The 21,912-nt window shown below is 35.8% G+C and overlaps 1 protein-coding gene across 3 annotated transcripts in view; it reads right to left on the bottom strand.

Annotated features, from left to right (window-relative positions):
* BIRC6 (baculoviral IAP repeat containing 6) overlaps positions 1-21,912 on the bottom strand; it is a 174,208-nt gene that overhangs the window by 58,576 nt on the left and 93,720 nt on the right. For all 3 annotated transcript variants that reach the window (XM_058834201.1, XM_058834202.1, XM_058834203.1), the window contains 10 exons: positions 21,793-21,901; positions 21,057-21,278; positions 17,401-18,181; positions 16,410-16,553; positions 14,727-14,856; positions 11,287-11,418; positions 8,831-8,998; positions 6,527-6,700; positions 2,889-3,085; positions 462-762 (listed from right to left, as the gene is read on the bottom strand). In XM_058834201.1, the coding sequence (XP_058690184.1) occupies positions 462-762; positions 2,889-3,085; positions 6,527-6,700; positions 8,831-8,998; positions 11,287-11,418; positions 14,727-14,856; positions 16,410-16,553; positions 17,401-18,181; positions 21,057-21,278; positions 21,793-21,901 (2,358 nt within the window). The remainder of the gene's footprint in view (positions 1-461; positions 763-2,888; positions 3,086-6,526; positions 6,701-8,830; positions 8,999-11,286; positions 11,419-14,726; positions 14,857-16,409; positions 16,554-17,400; positions 18,182-21,056; positions 21,279-21,792; positions 21,902-21,912) is intronic.

Here is a 21,912-nt window from a genome sequence, read left to right on the forward strand (position 1 = left end):
CATAATCTCTATATCTTACTCTCCTTTTCTAGAACAATATTATTCAGTGGTTTACTGTACATCTGTTGTAGCTTTGGTCTTATCCATATTATTCTGCATTTGGTTGTAGAATTATAGGATAATTGCTCAATTAGTTGAGCATTTCCAGCTCATTCTATTATCATTCTGTCTGAATGCAGTCATCTTGACAGTGTCATTGTAAGTTTTATCAGTGCTTATTTTACCATTACTTTGACATGAGATGAGAACCCTTGAATACTGATGATTGTGATGAAACTTTGCCAGACAGAATTTAATAGAGACAACAGTTTATCAAAGATGCCTGCAGCACACTGCTGCACAAACCAATTCTGATAAACTTCCATTCTGATATGACTTCCCAATATAAGCAATACAGTGCAAATAAATTTAAGTAAAATGATCTGTGGTCTACAAAGAAAGGTAATAATTACAGCACATACTTCCTTCACCATCATCTGTAACTCCCAACACCAATCTCAACAGACACTGAGCATGTTTCCGTTCTTTTAGCAGCACCTCAGCATAGCCCGGGAGACGGAGAAATAAACCAAAGGCAGCCAGAGAATGTGCAGGTATGGGAGACATAGTCTGGACTGTTGACTTGATCGGTGGAGGTTCTGCAGCAATTGTTTCTGGTGCTTCATACACCAATTCCCCTGATTGTTCAATGGTAACCCATTCAAACTGATCACTGTCCTTCTGTTTTTCCTGTGTGGCCGATGTAACCACTGGAGTGCTCACCTTAACCAACAGAAAAACAAAGAAATTTGGCAGTCATTCAGTTAAACACCTTAAAAAATTCCATTATAGTAAGGATCCAAAAGACATGCAATCTAATGTAGGAGGACAATAAGGAAGTTATATGAAATATGGTACCATTTGAGGATACAGGGACCATGCAAAATGGCTGAAAAGGGCATACTTGTTGCATTTTCAATACGGTGCTAGAAAGCCATGCCTACACAAGCAAGCAAACATATTTTGCCAATTTAAAATACTCAGTGAATGTGTGTTACTTAAATATAGAGGCATAAGAGACACAATTACTCTGAAGTAAATACAAACATTAATTTATGTACCATACTGTTAAATAAGAAATGGCCCTTATATTTTTAACATTAAACACTGTGAATGTAAATATTTAATTTTTAACTACATATTAGTAGAAGAAAAAAGAAGAAAAATTAATCATAATGCCTTTAAAAATTAAGAATAATTTCACGTATCTTAGCAGTTTTATAGCAACTCGTGATCCTTCTGAGCTTTTGATTGATTTGGCAGGTTTTATTACTATTATACTCTTAAGAGAAGTCTGTTTTATGACTAGTGGACAGTGCAGTCAAACATTATGATGGGAATCAAGAGTTTAAGGAGGTAGGAGCTGTATAGTGCTCCAAGACACAATCAAACAATTTAAATGAAATTATGACACTGAGGTCCCTCTTATAATTAAATGTCACAGAGGTTTCAGGCTTTCATGCTATCCAGATGAACTGATTTGATCATATTTTGAATTTTAGTACTTATCACCAGACTGATCTAAACTGGAAAAGATCAACATGAAAAGCCTTTACAGAAATTATCCAGAATACCAAATTCCTAATTTAAAGTCAAAGCCATGTTCTACGGCATTGATTCCAATTATCTTCACATTAAGAGAATCCGAAGTACCAGTGACTTGGAGAAATATAAAAGTAAAATTAAATAATTAAGGGTCTGGAGAAATAATCAGACTTCACTCAGAATAGTCTGTTTGGTATTACTGCATGCAATTTTTTTTATGGTTCACAGAATTCTTCTTCAGTATTTGAATATAAACATACATCTCAAGCTAAGAAATTGTGAAAAGACAGTAAGTTCCCAGGACTATAGAAAAAGAAGGAAAAAAATGGAATGAAATATCTCATGGTCATAAGTTACCTTTCACATGTTACAAAATTAGTTCAGTTTTCTTCAATACAGAGTATACATTATCCCTCTTGGAATCCATGATACAGTAACTGTTTATGTAAACCCTTTTCCTTAAATTGTAGTTTTTGATCTGCATTGGTACTAGACCTGGAAGGCCTTTGTAAAACTATTTACAAAGGATTCATACTAACTATCCAGTCTCACTACAGGGTTCCTCTGGTTGCCATGATTTTACAGTCAGGGTATTGAATAGCACCCTTAATTCATGATTAATTCAGTTTCAAAGGGAGTAAATATTTTTTCCTGTTAGGAGTATCAGCCAAAAACTTCAAATATATAGTTAAATAGAATCTGAAAAATTCACAGGTTATTTTTTCCCTTTTTAGCAATGTGTACTAAGAACAAGCCGAAGGAGTAATTCCACACTAATGCCACTATTGACACTTTTGAAATGCCTATCAGTGCATCCAGAGGAATTCTATATATAAGCATACAAATAATATATATTATTTCTTAATATAAATATAACAAATATAATACTGTTATTTAGAATAATAAAATTACATCATCTCCTTTGATAACTGAATTTCACTAAACCATAAAAATATCTATGAGGGTACACTTGCATGAACAATTAAGTGATAAGCAAGTATGCCTTTATAGTACATTAGAAACTTTATTTTACTGCATCCTCCAAGATATTTTAGTGATAACAGAAGCAGCTTGCCCTGGTCCCACAAGGACACAGCTACTCAGGCAGTCTTTGACATGGACAGGGAAGTACATGTACAGCTGGGCAGGACTGTGGAGTTATGCACTTGCCTATTTTAAAGTAACTTGCCCACATAACTGAGAAGATAAACTGAACCATAGAGAATTATAAGGAAAATACTGTTCTTAAACAAGCAAACAAAATACTTTCAGCATGTTTTCTGACATTTATTTTTTCCACTCACTTGCTGAATTACGTCAGGATAAAGCATAGGGAGTCTCTCTGCAATAAGAGCCAATCCACCCATGCCTGCAAAAACTTGCAGTGGAGATTGAATGGGACAGGTTTCAAGAAGTGATTCATCTAGAACCGCATCCATACACTCATCCCCAGGACTGATGGCTTCATCTTCAGGGCAAGGTCCCAGTAAATCTGCATGCTCTACAAAAACACAAACATAAAAGAAATTAATACATATCATCAACACTGTTTATTTCTTTGTCTTTGTTTAAAAGTGGATTTCAAAAGTTTGGGTTCCTTCCCAAGCAAAGACTGAGCCAAGAACCTGAAATGAATACAAGAATATCAGAAGAAAATGAAAGTCTCAGGGGTACCTTTTGCGCATGACAGCAGATTTGTGTCAAACTTAGCATTATTTATACAGGGCTACATGCTAATTGTTAGGATTTTATGGTTTATTAGAATTTGATCTATGGCTTCTAGACTTTGCTAATTTTGGAGTTATGGCACTTTTTAACACTTTCATCTAGAAGCTAAGTGTATGTTTGCTATTCTCCAATAAAGAGTTTATAGCTGAAGAAATGAAAGATAACCTTAAATTAGTTTTGATTCTCACATCTCCTCTCTGTGAGGTGTCAAAATGACCCTCTGTGAAAGCCATGAAAGTCAATTCTATTCTTCCTCATGAAAAAAGATCATGATCTGGATTCCTAATTTTCTACTTGCCTCCATCCTCCCAGTTTATGATTAAGCACCCTAATATCTTGTACAATAGACAAAAAAATGAATATACTATGCACTTATGCACACAAGTATATACAGAATATACAGAACCCTACCACAATTCCTTATCATCAAGACAGTAAATATTCTGTATATTTAATCTAAAAATCTGTTTTGCAGATTATATTTTTATGTAATGTAATACAGGGTCCTCCAAGTCTTCACAGTACAGCCACATCAAAAGGCAGGAGAGAACAAATGGTCTTAGTATCTCTTCACTATGAGCAGTCTGACACTCATGATAATCCTTGGATATACTCCAAAGATATAGCAAAAATGTTATTATTTATTATATATACTTGTAAAAACACAGAAGCATAATAAAGAATAACTTGTGCAGCCATCAAAACAAAGTTCTTATGAAAAAAATTTTAAACAGCAGACACTGTATCTTTTCATAGATACCTCATCTTTTAAAACTGTTTCCTCTCTAATTTGAAAGGGGATAGGAAACAGCAGGTCTTTCCCCATCCTAATTCTCAACTTTTAAACATGCAAGAAGCACCATGTTACAAGGACACCAACGATACGCTGTGGAGGATTACACTGTTTCAGAAGAATATGATCAAAGTGTAAGATTTAATAAGCTTAAATCAGGGACATGTAGAAATATGTACATCAATTCATCCTACTTCAAACAGACTATGAGAAGTCTGTCTGTCTGAAGAAGTCTTTCATAGACAGACTAAGAAAAGGTCACAGATACTTTCAAAGTAGGATAATCCTTGTAAGAAAATGTCCAAATGTAACACTTTCAGTACATACAACTTTGATGTCTACTGTTCTAAAGGACACAGGCAGAAATCTCCTCTGTGGAAGTGCTCCTTTTCCTCACAGACAGTGGGTGAGGGCGTCACAAACTTGCTGGCATCAGCAAGGAACCAACCAGACATATGGAGGATTCCACCTCCCTAGGCTGAACCTGATTTGCAATTCAATTGCTTGCAATGGCATAAATTGACTGGACCACAAGAAATGTTAGATATCCTTCATAACAATGGTTTTAATATAAAGATTTTGACAAAAAACCTCACCCCTCTGTTTTGCAGTGTAATAAGCTGTAAGCCTTCCCAAAGGAAGAAAACAAGAAAATAGAGACACAGAGATACTGATAATACACAGAAAGCTGCTTCTCTGCAAAAGACGCTTGAAAAGTAAGTTCTCAGTGAGTACGGCTATAGGCAGATCCTTTCATTGTGAGTGCAAATACATCCCAATATTCACTCAGGGAGTTACACTTAAGTATGCTTCTCAAGTCCTTGCTTTAGTTAATTTTCTTACAATCCAATTCAAACCATTTCACCTCCACAAGTATTTTCCAAGTTTTCAGTGAAGCCACGCACTTCAGCTGTGGAAAACTGCTGATCTCAAAAAAGGCACTGAAGCACAGAAAAAAATGTTAATAAATTACACTTTTCCTCAGGTAGTAGTAAATGTAGCACCAGAGACACCATGTGAAGCTATAAAATCTATCCAGCATGGATGGTGTCAAAAAACCCACAGTCTACTTTAAGGTATTACATAAAGAATCACTGATATGTAAGAATGACTTCTCTAGATATGACAAACTAGTCATGAAAAAGCAGTAGTTATGACCTTTATTATTGCTGAGTAATGATTGTGAATATAACTAATATTTTGCGGTACAGCACCACAGATCAATGGATTTGTAATGACAAACTCAAATTTTCAAAAGTATTTGTCTCAAGTTGAAAAAAAAAGTGCCCAGTAACTTAATAAAAGTTCAGAGAACCTTTATGTCTTCACACACAACTTTACTACTAAATTGAACCTTCTCTAATGATTTGAGTTTTATTCAAATAGTAAAATATTTACCGCATGTTTAGAATTAAATAAAGATCGTAACTAAAGAAAAGCATTATTTGAAAAAGTTACACAATAGTGTGAGAGATATATATCCAGTCATTGCATGAAATGAAATGAATTCATGAAACAAAATTTCATTAAATTCTTATTTCAGACCAGACTTCAAGAAAATTATAATTCTTATTTCAGACCAGACTTCAAGAAAATTATAATTTTTTTCAACACTTCTGTTTCTTATCTTTTCTAGAAAGAGATCATCAAGAGAATAGTTATTAAAAAAGACACCCCTGTCTTAAAAGAACTGAATTATTAGCTTTGGAATTCCATGCTGCGTCAGCAGGCTGATGATCAGCAGATCACAATTAGCTTAATTTCCAAGTCTCATTTCTCCAAGTCTTGCCTAAAGGAATGATATAAAAACATTTCAGAACAGATTCCTGGGAGGGATCTCCTCCCTTTCCCTTCTCCAACAAGTAGATAGCAAGCAATTGGCAAAAGTATTATCAAGAAATATATCATATTAGAAAATGTTAATTGTTTTTAAAACCTGGAGTTCTAAGGCCTGCTTAGATGGTCTGAGAGAAATCCCCATTTTCAAAGCAGCATTTGGTGCTTAAGATACTGCAATAAAAAATTCCACAGGCTTCTCTAACTCATAGGTTTCAAACAGCTTCTGTATTACTAAATCTGCCCTGGTTACCAGCACACTTACTAGAGGGAACTGATACACATGTCAAAAAATAATATATACTGTATCTATACAATCATAATTGTATCACATACAATATTACAATGAAAAAAGAAAAGTGAAACCAGCACAACCATCTTGGAGCATCTTACAGATACAATTTAGGCAGGCAATGAATTTGTACTTTATCACAAAGTTTAGTTCTTGTCTAGAAAACAATAGCTCAGGAAAATCATCCAAGAAATTATAGAAAACTGCTGTTTCTCATCAAGAAAATCAAAACCATTTTCGTCCAAAAAAAAATATTTTTAAAATGAGTATACCAAAAAAATAAGAACACTCACCTTTTTCTGTGTGAAGACGTTTAAATGAGTCTGTTTTTGATAAGCTTGGATCTGAGATTACTTTGGAACCAAGTTTAACTGTCAAATCGATTGATCGGTATCCTTGAGGGAGTTTGCGGTCATACAGCAGAGTCAGAAGCTGGGCAAGTGTCATTTCAGCTGGTAATGGCTGACCTAGACAACAATGGCATCAAGTCAGAGAGGAGAGTTCTGATTGGGTTATTTTAACATATGAATCCAGGTGCTGTTCGTTACTTGCACCACAGGTACCAAGTAGACTAAATATCATCTGGCTCCAAACTAAGGCCTTAATTTTACCATTTGCTCTCTTGGGAAAAGGGGCCCCATTAGTTTGGAACCAATCATCAAAAAGATCTATGCCAACATTCCCTAAGACTGCTCCTTGCTAGGGCACAAGCACTTGGCACATTTAACAAATGGCTAAGGCTGTAATTTGATGTGCATTTTAAGTGGGTACTGGCTGTCCCCCTATATTAAACACCACCTATGCATCACCCTTGAACTGTGGGAGCATAAAGGTATGTGTCTCCAGAAGGTAAAATGGGTGGTATTGAAAAAAGTGGAAAACAAAGAAACTGGCAATTCTTTCTCAGGCCTACTAACCTCAAGCCTAACTCACAACTCCTGTGTCAGGACAGCAAAACTCAGCAGAGAAAAAAAATAATAAAAAAATAGAAGAGCACTGCCAGGACTACTTTTCTCCACAGCAATGTAGACTTGAAATGCATATGCAATACAGTCCAAACTGATTACTCTAATTCAGATTTTGGCCACTTGGTTGATTGCAAATATGTTCTTCCCTGAAATTACAAGCTAATCTCAAGGCAGAAAAATTTTGCCTGATAACAGATTTACACATGAAATATTTTAGAGTTGGATTACGTCCATTTCATTTTGACTGTATTTAATCATGTAAAACAACATCTAAGAGTTCTTTAGTAACAACCTGTTTCTTCAATTGAAGATTGTCTCTTAAGAAAAACAAAAAGCCTTGCTGTTGTTCAAGTAAGTTTTCTGCTCTTTTTTCCCCATCATTGATTTTCTTCACATGGCTTATTATTTGGTAACAGCTGTCTGCTGTGCAGCACATGACCAGATCACAAATACAGAATGGTTTACACGACTGTCACAAGACAGTCAACCTTTACCAGCTACATACTGAAAACAGGCACTAGCTTTCAATCCCATCTCTAAAATAGCAGTATCATAGATTATCCTGTGTTGGAAGGGACTCACAAGGAACAAAGCCCAGCTCTTGGCCCTACACAAGACAGCCCCAAGAGTCACACCATGTGCCTCAGAGCGTTTTCCTAACACTTCTTGAACTGTCAGGCTTGGCACTGTGACCACCTCCCTGGGGAGCCTGATCCAGGGCCCAGTCACCCTCTGGGTGAAGACCCTTTTTCGAATATCCAACCTAAACCCATCCTGACACAACTTCAGGCCATTGGCTCAGGTCCTGTCACTGATCACCAGAGAGAAGAGATCAGTGCCTGCTCCACTTCCCCTCATGAGGAAGTTGTTAATGCTGCAAGGAGGTCTCCCCTCAGTATACTCCAGGCTGACCAAGAGACCTCAGCCATCCTTCATATGGCTTCCCCTCATGGCCCTTCACTCTCTTAATTGATCTCTTCTGGACTAGCTTTAATAGCTTTATGTCCTTACATTGTGTCACCCAAAACTGCCCCCAGAACTTGAGGTGAGGCTGCCCCAGTGCAGAACAGATTGAGACAATCCCCTCCCTGGCCTGGTGGCGATGCTGTGCCTGATCTGCTTACCCTTTAGAAGAGCCTGTAACCATCCATCATCATACCAACCACAGGACTCATCCCACCACATTATGCTCATCAATTTTAGATATTTTAATCCAAGTATATGATCCTTATATATAATAATTAATATGATAATTGCCAGAGGAAAGCCTCTAAACTGGTGCACTGGTACCAGTTCAGTTCTGCCATCCATGTGGAAGAAAACCTAAGTCACCTTTCAAACCCACCCTGCTTTTATTTGTGAGTGAAAGTGGAAGTGTTTTGAGAAAGTTTTTTAGGAACAAGGGAGATCAACCTATCTGCCGCTTTTTCGAGCTGCTATGATGCTACAACGCTACATCAGCAGTTGCTGATGTTATAATTCTTTCCAGTTGAAAGTTGTTTACCAGCCCAGAAGGGCACCACACTTCCAAGATGCTAATGCCCACTACAGCTGTAATAACTTCCTGATCACATAACAGCCACTGAAAAGACTGTAATTTTGTTGTTTAAAATGTGTTATTAAAGTTACCTGGTAGTAGTTTATGGTATAGATGAAAGACTGGAACACTAATGGTCTTGCTGGAAGATTCTCCTCCTGAGGAAGAAGTACCAACTTTATCTGCCATCACTCTTCCTCGCCTTGATGGTGGACGTGGAGGAGTGGATGAAACAGCTCTTTTTGACTGAGATTTCAAACCTAGTACAGAAGTAAAAAATTTTAAGATGTTCTAGTATTTAATACCTACAGTTAGCCAAGACACAACATACTCAAAATGTATCTTCAATGATAGAAAACTGTAAGAACTTTACCTCACTGGCTAATTAAATACCAGAATAACATTTATTTATAAAACATATTTGGATATAATAGAAATATTTTTAGTTAAAAGGCTGTGCATTCTCCTAAGCCCCAAACATAAATCAAACCATAACTAGATGATAGCACACATAAAAAAAGAAAAAGCTATTCTGATTCTGCTCTCATTAAAGAGAGTGTCTCACAATGGGCCCTACAGCAGAAGTTTTTTAGGCTGTCTTTTCACCTGAAAGCAAGAAAGGAGAAATTTTCCATACTGACACACATTTCAGCACAGATTATAGATAATAACCACTTGTCTGGCCTACAAAGGTGACTTTAGCTGCAGTACTGACAGTACCACATGTGACAAAAGGTGTCTATATGTGCTTTTCAAGTTCCCTGGCCTAAAACATTTGAAGTAAGCACTACATGAAAATTAGGAGGTAGAATAGCTACATAAAACCTTACTGTTAGACTGATAAGGCAAGACTGCCTTATCTTAGGACAGCTTCAGGTGACTTTATGTACAACAAAATTATACTGCAATCATGTATCCTTCTGTGCAGGTGACAGACCAAGGTAAAAAGCCAGCAGGTCAAGATACAAAGGCAATTACTAATTCACGATTGTCCATGAGCTGCCACAAAACTAACAATATCCGCACTTCTAATGCTGTAATACACTCTGGTTTCAGCTGGTAATTAGAAACAGCTCTAATGCGCAACACATTGTCCAATAACGTCAGTACACTAAACTAGCTTGCTACAGGAAGATCAGACTGCAAATACCATCTTCTCCCTCTATTAATTTTACCCATAGGTAAGAAGTTAAATACTTTTAACTTCTTGAGATTCTGAGGACACCAAAAAATCCTCAGAGTATACGAAAAATTAATGGCAAAAGAAGAAAATATTTGACAAACAGGTAATCAAAAACAAATGCAAATGAGATAAGTTCATTCAAACTCTTACTGAATTGGATAAAATTGGAAAAAAACATCAGAAAAAACTGAAATCTCTTTCTTCTTAATAGAGAATGGGATATATCAGGCAGTAGGATGAGCAATGCAACTGGAATGACATGGCTGACAATGCTATGCCCAATCTTCAAGCTTGGCATATATTTCTTTCTAGATTTATTTGTGTTTTAACCCTTTGCTTGGACCTATTAATATTTTAGATACTACTAAAACATGTTTAACTTGTTTAAGTGGCAGCTACTGTAAATATCTTGTCAGATAAAGATGGTGTAATTAACATAGCTATGTTGTTTTAAATGTATACCAAGTTCAGTAAAACTGCTGCCCTATTCAACATTTGCATTGTTACATCTACATCTAAAAACCTGAAATAAAAAGCTTAAGAAATATTGGTGTCAAAAGTCAAAGGAAATCAGCATCTCTGCTTCATGCTTCATCAAGTATGAAAGAACTCGAGGTACCTCAACAATGGCAGAAAGCTAGATAGGAAGGGAGTAGTCTGAAGTTCATTAATCAACTCCAGACTGAAAGACTTCTACAGCCATCATCTGAACTATAACATTTGTGTACCACTGCAAAATTACTATGTTCAATCTATATCCTCCAACAACATGTCTGTAGGAAAAGGGCTTACATGAAAGACCGCTGAAGGTTCCACTCATTAGTTTATATAAACTGAATGCTTTGAAAGAAACTCCAGTATTTGTTGCTTCCAAGTGGAATAATGTGATTTTATGCCGACATCTCCATCTGACAGCTTTTAGCGGAGTACTGCTAGTTGTTAGGAAAAGTATGTGGATACCTTTTATTTCCAAAGCATAATTTGGGAAGAGAGGTGATTAAACTCTGTTGCACCAGCTACTGAAAAAGGTAGAAGCAATAATACCCTCCAAGCTCCAGGGGTGTCATTAAAAAATGCTGTAAAATACCCTAGCAACAGCATCCATGAAGATATCACACACACATATATTTAGGTGTACATATATTTGACAAATTTGTCAAAGTATAATCTACTAGAGGCAGCTGTTTCACCAGGAATCAATCTTTGCTGCGTAACAATCAGTTACATTACAATTGTAGTACTGGGTACGACAATCTTTCTAACCACTATTCATTAGTAATAAAATTATTAGTAGACATTTTCTTCTCCACACACTTTTAACACCAGAAAGATCCATTTTATAAAATATAGAAGAAAAAGACATACCAGAAGCAACAACAACGCTGTAATTGTCCTGAAATCCATTTTCTGCTTTAACTTTTTCTTTCTCTTCATAGTTCTTTTTTTCTTTATCCTCCTTCTGTTCATTAATTAGCTTAGCTGTAATGCTGGGTGTATCTATATGGGGATGGAGGGGACAAGGACAAATTAAGAGAGGAAGAAAAGCATTTCAAGACACTAAGTTGATTTTATTAGCTTCTAAGCTGTTAGCAAGGCTATTCTCAACTATTGCAGTGTCTCTAAGTGCCAACACAGACTGAAATAGTCTTGTCAATACCTATGAATTGAGGTATTATGGTAATTCTGTCCCCTTCTTCCCCCAAAACTCTGCTCTCTGGCCACTTAAACAGTTTAAAACCATTACTTGATGAGTCAAGTGTTTTCACATTAAAAAACCCACTAAACCCCTGCAATCACCAAAAAATGAGATAAGCAAAAAATCCCTATTGAAACCCAAACCCAATGAACCAGAAAACCCATAAAAAATCTTGAAAAAAAAAAACCCCAGCAAAAAAAATCCAACAAGAAAAGAAATTCCAAAACTTTTTTTTTTTAAGGACAGCTGCAGATTTATTTAATTAGGCTCTTGTATTTTGGTCTGGGTATCTCTCCTCACATACTGATCCAATTTAGAACTGTTAAATTCTCTTCCTTTGAAATTGGAAGATGCCTAAAGCACATCACACAACCAAATCTTGAGCTGTTTGCTTAAGAGAATATTGGATTACTGCAGTTCAACCATTTTTGTTCAATCATTAGTGTAGATCACAACTATTAGTAACTTATCTAATTTATTAAATCACTGATGATTGGTGACAACAGATGATTTCATACCCTGTATGGTACAACACTGGCACAAAATAGGCCAAGTAATTCTCTAATTGCTTCTGAGTAGTAACTTGTTTCCACATAGCCACAGCAGCTTTAAGGTTTAACTAGACTCAAGACCTAGAAGTACCATCCAGCTACCTTTAACTGTGTGTCAGCAGTGGGTGAGGTCCTGAAAGGGATGTGGTTTGGCTGCTTGGAAATATACTGCCATTTGTGCCTGAAGATATTAGTTATGTCTGTGTTAGACAGCAGTGGAGACTAAAAAAATACACAGAGTGAAACTACTGCCACTTAGGACTCAACATTCACACACATACACACACATACATATGTATGCACATGTACAAATACAAACACGTACGAATTTATCTATTAGACTGTGGATGTTTTTGGCTTTCTTAAAAAAAATCATCATTATTACTACTACTATTATTATTATTATGAAATTTCTGAGTTGGTATAGTTTTGTCCCATGGAATCAATGTCCACTTACTGCTGGGGAATTTAAAGGGCATTAATAAAATTATTAAAGAAGGTTAAGCAACAGTATTTTAACTACTCAGGCGATACCCAGATTTGTTGTTCAGTTCTTCTGACTCAAGCAGTAACTCAATACTAAGGTGCATGAAATACAAAACAACTGGTACTCATCCAGGTAATCTTATTTGCTGTGTACTGCACATTTTCTTCCTATGGTGAAGGGATGCAAGCGGCAGATGTATCAATGATTTTAGGACCGCTTTCACCCCCTCTGTTTTTTAAAAGCTGGGGGGAAAAATAAAACACTAATATAGTTCTTGTGATTTATTTATGCAGAAGTATGAAATTGTTATTTTGAGACATTAACAGCAGTTAAGAAAAAAGAACCAAGGGGACAGATTCTGACACAGGATCTTCACAACTTCCTATTCCTATTTCTACCCCTGTCCGTCCCTTCTCTCTCTCACCCAAAACACACAGCTTGCTCCTCATTTCAAGCCTTCTTTACTCTGTCCTAACCACGGACCTTATGGAATGCCATACAAGAACCACAAAGACAAGGCATAACAATCCTGTAGCAAACCCTAAAGTAATGGTGCCCTATAAAGTCAGCACTTGACCATTTTCAGTTACAGACATTACAATTTACCACATCATCACATTCTCCCCTCCAGTCCTTATCAGCACTGGCTCTCAAGCTGACAACAACACACCACCAAGGCAGCTACTCAGTACAGTTTATGTCACTGCTCAATAACTGATCCCTACCTTGTATGAAGTGACCACCCCACCCATTACAGTAATGAGATCCTTGCGCAGTTTGTGGTCAGAAAAACCTTAGTCACATTTCACACATGACTCTCTGGACAGTAAATAAATATAGAATTCTATCAGAAATAGTAAACTATTCCTTGATAAATAAGATACAAGCATTTAGCTAGGAATGGTTATTTTTCTATTAAAATCCTAAAACACATCTTGTCCTATCTAGTACTCTCTCCCAAATAACGTTTTAGTACTCATGTCAGCTTGTTAGGTAACATTTATTGTCCCAACAAATTCATTAGTAATTTCAAGGTAAAAGTTTTCCAGAGATATAAAAAAGCAATAGTTGCTTTTAACTGCATGAAGACCTGTCTCATAAACTGAAAGCGGACCTACAATGAGTTCCAAAAAAGTACACATTCAAGGAAACCTACATATAGGAGCATACATACCTAGTCAGATGAAAGGGCAACTAAGTACATATATCTCCCATATGGCAAAAAAATAATTGAACTAAAGATCTGACTTTTGTTTGGTATTATCGAGAACCACATTTGAAGAATAAAGAAGTAGTCCTGGATTTGTTTAATTTTTTTTAACCAGACATGTATAAAACTGATTTTTCATTTAACATGTCCAAATAATTTTTGCTCTATTTATTACTAGAGGACAATCAACTTGCATCTTGCCTGGTTTTACCTAGAGCGCTCTGGCATGAACATGACATCCTCAGTATGAATTCTACTCTTTAACTAAATTAAAAAAAAAATATTAACCCTAATCTTTTACATACAATTCTGTTTCCTGAAGTGTTAAATAAACACTAAAATGAAAAGTGTTTATTTATTAAAGGGATTAATTTTAAGATTAAGATGTCCATCATTCAGGTGTCAAAATCCATATTATGGTCTGTGAAAGCCTGATCAACAGAGCTCCCTACAGAGAGGTTTATCTCTCAGTGTATATTCAAGTAGTATAACTGAAAGTACTGAAATGTAAAAAGCAAACAAATAAATTAAAGTAAATGACACTTCTCATTTTCCATTTAGTAAGTGAATGCAAATATTTATATAGCAGAGAAATGTATAACCACAGAAATTAGATGAAGCCTTTATCAAGGTCTTTTTCACAGGACATACATCTCCACCTTAAGATGGATCACTAAGTTCCAGGATATTTAACTGACAGAATTTGGAGAAATTTAATGAATGGATGAAAGACAATGTATTTTAAAGACTGCTATTCACAGTATCATTTGTATGGTCAAACAAACAATATAAGATTTTTTTTTTTAAATCTGCATTTAACAAAAAAAAGCAAAAAACCCCCATGAATTATTGCAAACTTGCCTGACACACGATCAAGAACCTCTGCTAGAGTTGTTGAGACAGGCAAGTGAAGAGTACGAAATTTGTGTCCAGCTCCATACATTGGATGTTGAATTACATGACTAGTAGCATTAATTCTACCTTTGTACAGCTGAAAGGAAAAACCAGTCAACATTAATTATGAATTTAACACTGAGAAATAACTTCAACCACTATGTTCTTATAAAGCCACATCACCTAGATAAAGCTAAATTCTTAGTGTGCTAAAAAAGAAAACTGACATATCCTTCAACTTTGGAGGTATACAGTAAAAATACATCAAATTAGGACATGCTTAGTTATTTAACTCAAAATAATTTGTTTTGAAAGCTTGCAATATTTTTAGGACCAGAAACAGTAGGATATCATCTTTGCTTTAAAAATCCCAATTATTTTACATAGCTGTAATATGAGAGAAAAATTGCGTGCCTGAGACTTGCAATTATTCAGGAAATGAAAACCTCACTCTGAAACCAAATATCGAAAAATAGCAATATACTTTGAGTAGAGAAGGATGATGATGTTTCTCTGTTGTTCTGACTTGAGGAGGAAGTTTATTCTAGACTTGATATCTACTTTTTGTTATTATGACAGGTAACTAAGTCACTATTAGTTAAAACATTGCAAATATTTTACCATAACATAACAGCCCTGAAGACCTCTTTACTAATATGCACTTAGAGAACCAATTTATTGTTGTGCAATGCAATAAAAAAAATAAATTGTATTTGCTGACAACCAGAACTGAGCTTCTGAAGAACAGTTTTGGTAAGAATTTAATCTTATAAGATATAAAAGGGGAGCCAATCTTTGAAATGCCTATGTTCTTGGATATTCTAGAATTATATCATGTTATCCTCTATATCCTGTGTACATCCACATCATTTTTAAGGTTTCTTTTTGCATGTTATAGGAGGTATCATCTCAGCAAGAACACAATTTCCCAGTGTTTTTAATAGAAGAAAATTCATTATGAGGAGGTCAAGGCATTTTTTCTGCTTTTAGATATCTAGTGACAGCTTTCTGTAAAAATCTGTTGTATGTAAAAGAATTAACAGAAAATTGATGTTACCTTCACATTACTCTTGGATCAGTTAACAATTATTTAGCATGTTAAAACATTTAAATGTTTGTGCTAAAACTGTATTTGTGTCTCCTTTTCCATTTTATACAGCTCAATCCAGTTTCCCTCTCATGTATCTCCTGTATTACTTAATTTCTGAGATGCAGAAACCAAAGCAGCAAATACTTTTTCCTGGATGGGAGTATCAGATCTTTTAAAGAAACTTGTCATTTTACCCTATTTTTTTAGTCACAGCCTTCAATGGAGAGCACTTCAGACATCAATTGTAATTCTGTTCCAGTGAAGCATGTGGAACCATAAAGCATACATCTGCTTTAGAAATTATTTCATATATTTGTCACTCAATTTATTCATGGCATTCTGGCTAAGTGCTGAAGGATGTCTGCCAATTTTGACTATTACTGATACTTAATGAAACTGCTAAGGACTACTGGACAGATATTGTATCTATATTATTGCTAGTGTGTAAGGGTACTATTAAAAAGCCTTCAGTAAGATAAATTTCAGTTGTCAGATCCTTCAGAAGCAGTATGCTTCCAACAAACATTCCATGTTTACCATATGGTATCAAAATTTCTTACTGGACAAGGTGACTGAAGAAACAAAGTCACTTTCTCATCCTCTAGCATCAGCTGCAAAAAAAGCCTCCTAATAAATCCTGAAATATTTCCAGAGGTTGGGAGGTTCCCACGCTGAGGAGAGGACTGGAACAATTCACAGAGAACCTGAGAATGCAAAATTGATATCAGATTTAAAATATTTCTGTCTAGGTCTTTAAAATATAACTCTGCACAGCCATAGTAGGCAGTGCCCAAGATCCACTTCCAGTGGTCACAGAAACCAGCTCAGAAATGAGCACCACTGAAGAAAATGCCTGCAGCAAATAAGGCCCTTAATATGAAAGTTTAAAACACTGACTACAGCATCAAAACTATTGTAAACATGTAGGTTTCTCAAAAAGATAAAAAACTGAAAATGAAGTAGCTATAAAAACTGCTTCTGAATCCCTAAAGCAAACATTTCCTTCCCACAGCATAATGCACTTTTACTCCCAGCCATTAACAGAGAACTGTCTCAAATTTTTACTGAAGTCTACTTCTTCCTAGAGCATCATCATTTTTAATGCTGAAAAACTATTTTTTCAATATATTTGTATTCAGCTAGGTCTGCAAGGTTAATGAATGTGACAAAGATCGCTGAACCTGCTCTAAAATGCCAAATGAAAAGCCATATTCTGCAATACCTTGTATTTCCTTAGACACAGGTTGAACAAGCAAACTTCCCAGGAAATCTCTTCAGGTTACTAATATTAAATATGTGTATGAAGCTTGCTGTTCAAATTCCATTTCACAAAAGTTTAGCCCTATCCAATTAAACAGTCTTTGGAGTTCAGTCTCAAGTTTATTTCTCCAAGCCAAGAGGCATATAAATCTATACACAGGACTGAACAGTCATGCCAAAACATTTTTATATGTTTCAGGCTCAGACCAACAAGCTTACAATTTTAATATAAATTTTTTCCAGTCAAAGACAGCTTACAAAACCCCAAAAAACATTAATTTTCTCTCTCACCTGTGCCATAAGTCTCTGGTTATTAGGATGGCAAGAGATGCACTGTAGAAAGAAAGCAACTGTTGCATTTTCAATTGCTGTCCGCTGCTGAGTGGTCAATCCTGTGGTTACAGTTGAAGAAAGCAAGCTGGATCTTGCACTGGTCTGTTGTGCTGTCATATTGTGTCCTCCAGAGGTAGCACCAGAATGGCACAACAGGAATAAAAGTGCTGTCCACAATGGATTGACTTCAGAGCCACCCAACCAATCCTTCATCATGTGGCTGTTGCCAACTTCTGTCAGAAACCTGAGAACAGGAGCAACCAGGTCTGCCGTGATGGGCATTTTATTAAAGTGCTGTGGAACATGGTGCCTCCTGAGCCTGTCCTGGGTGATATCCATTGATTGTGCAGTGCAGTCAGAGCTAGAAGTATGGTTAAAGCAAAAACTAGCAAGACTTCTTACAAGCAGTGAAGGCAAACCTGAGTCCAGTAACTGCTTGATAGCTTCAGGAGACTGAGATGAGGCAGCAAGAGTAGCCAGGTGGGATTCTGTAAGTGCAAGAGGGGCTTGTGCATTTTTAGAGTCATCTGTCAAAGATGAACTAAGGTCCTGCTTTTTGCTGTCATCGGTCATAGACAGTCTGTGCTGACACTGCATTGGAGGAGGAGTGATACCCATCCATCCCATCAGTAAAGAAAAATAATTTGGGTGGATGTGGCACATGGAACAAAGCAAACTATCAACAGCTTTCTTCAAAACCATGTTGCAGGGAAGAGACATAGACCAGTTAAACAGGGACCTGTAAAAGACAGAAAATCATATCAATACACAGTCTGCCAGTCATTTTCCCTTTTTTTATCACTGGTTCATAAAACATTTTGCACTTTTATGATTTACTATTATAGAAGCTGCTTTGAAACACTCCATGCTGAACTTGGAAGATTCTTTTGGATCACAGTTTCAGGTGGATGCTGATTACCCAAAAGGTATTTCTCAACTATATGCTTAAATTTTTCACCATGCCGTATTTTAAGTAAACCAGCTGGACACAAAAACCAGATTTCAGTCTTTAGACAGTTGTCATACATCTTATCCATTTATAACCAACTGCAACCTCTTTGTGTTGTCAGTTCTCCAAGCTGCAGCTATTAGGGTCACACGTGTGAACACAGGCTCATTTACATGAAGGTCTCAATTCTTTTTAAAAACTAGAAGTACTTCAACGTGTTTCAAAATTTAAAAAAAAAATTCTTATTAGGTATCTTCTTAAATATGCTGCAAAAAAATGAAAGCAGCAACAACACTGTTGGTTGAACAACACATCCTTGCTTGACCTTACTTGACCTAAAGTTAGGACAACGGAGTTATTCCTCACTAATTCTAAAATCCCACCTACCTTTGACCTCACATCCAAGTACTATCTGCTTGAATGCTAATCCAAGGCCTATGAGTATAGAAGCTAACTTAACTCCTGTTATTCAGCTTCAATTTCAGAAGGGGTACTTGTAAAGTAAAACGGTAATTTCTTCACACAGACTTGTTCAGAGTATGCAAAGTACTTTAAAAAAAAGTTTTCCAAACCTTAACATTTACATACAGAGGCGAACATGCACTTCACACCATTCAATGCTAGGTTTTTAAATTAAATTTGGACATATTTTCATATATTGCATTCCCATTTGAAGAAAAGAGTTGTTTTCCCCTCTTCTGGATGGAAATGTTTTTCTGTGTTTAGCCTAAGGGTCCACTAGGAACTCAAGGAACTCTCTGGGTCTAACCAAAAGCTGGATTTATCACCAGTCAAGAGAATGGTTGATAAAACCCCTCCCCAACATCAAACTCATCTCAGTGGCTAAATGATCTATAACTCTGGAAAGTCAGTCACAATTTCCAAAAGTCCACATGTAATAAAGCCACACTTAACTCTTCTCCAACTATATATTAACACAATCCAAATGCCAAAATCTTCTGGAACAGTTCATGCTCTATGAAAAATAACATTTTTTCCTAAATACATATTTAAAAATAACTAAGAGACTAGCATCCACTGGCTGCAGCAAAAATAATGAAATGGAAAATGGGGATGATAGGAAAATATTTCCAAGAAAAAAGTGATTTATCACATGAAGGAGAAACTTGGAGCTATAGCTAGAATCCATTACAATATTTCAAAAGTTACAATATTAAAGAAGATGAAGAATACACACGAAAAGTTATTTTTATTAGAAAAATTATTTACCCATATAACTGACAAAAAAGCTTTTATATTTATTAAAGAATATATTTTATAATTTGCTCCAGATGGTGGCCTATATGAGTGATAGTTTTATATCTGGCAGGAGGTAGGGGTACAGGGCTATATTATAACTTGCATACTCAGACTAGGTACAAACTATTATTTCTCCCTCTGATGAAAACAACACACTATCCTCCAAAAGCCAGGAATGCAGCTGTGAAACCTACTTTTATATATATCTAATTGGGTTGTCCATTTTAGAAAGTCCATTTTTATTAGAGCTTTTTGTTTTCAAATGTTAAAATGTATCCTGAAAATGCAATTCTGTTAAAGTGTGCTGTTAAAAGAACTAATTGACCTGCAATTTAAAATTCTTAAACTGATTCTGAAGATGAACAAGCTCATTTTGAATTAAAAATTATCTACATCACAGTATCACTGAAGTGTCTTTGGAAATTGTCTTGCTTGAAATCATGTTGCACATATGTAAGAGTTTCACATGCTTGTACCTGTAACCATAACTTATACAGTTGATGGTGTTTCAATGTTTGACTATGCCTAAAGGAGACTGGTTGTGGAAAAATATGAAGGTTTCCTAAGAGCAACAGCAGAACCATGTGCGAAGATCCCTTCATTAACAGCAACTGTATTCAACGGTACAAATCAAAGATGCCTGGCTAAAGCTAGACACAGTAATTTAACAGCCATTTTTCTATAAAACATGTGAAACAATGTTATGTGGCTTTTTTGTTTTGTTTAAACAGAATAGATAGTTAAGCAACATAAACTGCAAGTATTAGATAATATATTTTCATTTTGGGAGTCTCTAAGAGTATACATTTGGTGTTTAGGGTGAACATCACTTTAGAATGTATCAAAATGAAGCAAGTTCATAGTTTAAGATTCACTCCTGATTTTGTGTCTTAATTTCTTTCAGATCAGACTGGCCAGAATAGAAGTGAAAACTCCAAAAAATCATCTCCCCCTTTCCACCTCTCAGCTGTCAGTTATAGATACTGGATACTGTGATGAATAAGATAATGCTTCTATAACAGCATCCTAACGAAGATCACTTATTTGCACTCTGAAAATGACTGCAAATAATTTCAACAAGAATAGCCCATTAAAAGACCTCATGAACAAAACCATGAACCAGCTTACCTTTCACATATATGCAAGTAAATACATGGATTTGCTGTTTTATTTCAGATTTTTGGGTCCTTAAACACAATTACACCTGGAATATGTGAAGTGCAGCATTGAGTTTGGAACTATAAAACTACCTGTTTGGATATCGTTAGGTATCAACTCTATCAATTAGCTTCAGGCACATCACTTTCCACTATTTCACAGTAAGTACCCTTCAAGTTGTATTATATCCATGAACAAAACAATGCAACTATAAAAATAATGCAGTGCAAAACTTTGCTTTACTTACTCAAAGAGCTCCCTGTCCAGCAATGCTGGCAAATTGTATTCAACAAGCAATTCGTAACTATGCCACAAAATTGCTGCTACACAGTGCAAGTGGGAAGGAGATGGCATCAAAAGCCCATACTCTCTGGTTGAGCTATTGGGACAAATGTAGCTGACCCGGCCACTTTTTTTCATAGCTGCAACTCTTGCAGAATCACTGACCCATTTCAGCAATGCTTGAATTCTGTAAGACAAGATGATGTTGCACATTATAAACGAACAAAGAAACACTCAGAATCAAATCAGCTTGCTGTTTGTTTTTTTTTTGTTTTTTTTTCCAATTTACACATTTATCTCTTTCTTTAAAGTAAAGTTCGAGAGTGAGCTCAAGCTCTTTTTTCTCAAGACTTAGATCAGGGCAAAAATTAATTAAAAAAATTTATCTTGGACTTCCAAATGTGAACCTTCTGCAGAAGAAGAAATGTAACAGGTATCTGAACTACTTGAGAGAAAAGTCAGTTGAAAACCAAAGTTTTATCACATTTATAAGAGCAGAAAAAGATGGACAGCATTCCCTGGAAAGGATGCAAAGAACTAGGACAGAAAGCTGGGAAAGCTTTTTCAGATTTCTGCACCTCCCTGCTACCTCAGAGCAATCAGATTTCAAAAATGTTTGGTTTTGTGAACTAATATCAAGCCACTGTTTAGCAGGTTATTTTCTGTATAATGCTTCCATATGACAACCCAAAAAACATTACCTATCTTTTGTTCCAGGGTCTTGAGTTGTTCCAAGCTGATAAAGAATGTCTATTGTGGAGTCAGAAGAGAGACCATTTAATCTTCCAAACAGTAAAGGGCTATTCAGATCTTGCCGCATT

The sequence above is a fragment of the Poecile atricapillus genome, chromosome 3 (assembly GCF_030490865.1).
Source record: "Poecile atricapillus isolate bPoeAtr1 chromosome 3, bPoeAtr1.hap1, whole genome shotgun sequence".
NCBI lineage: Eukaryota > Metazoa > Chordata > Aves > Passeriformes > Paridae > Poecile > Poecile atricapillus.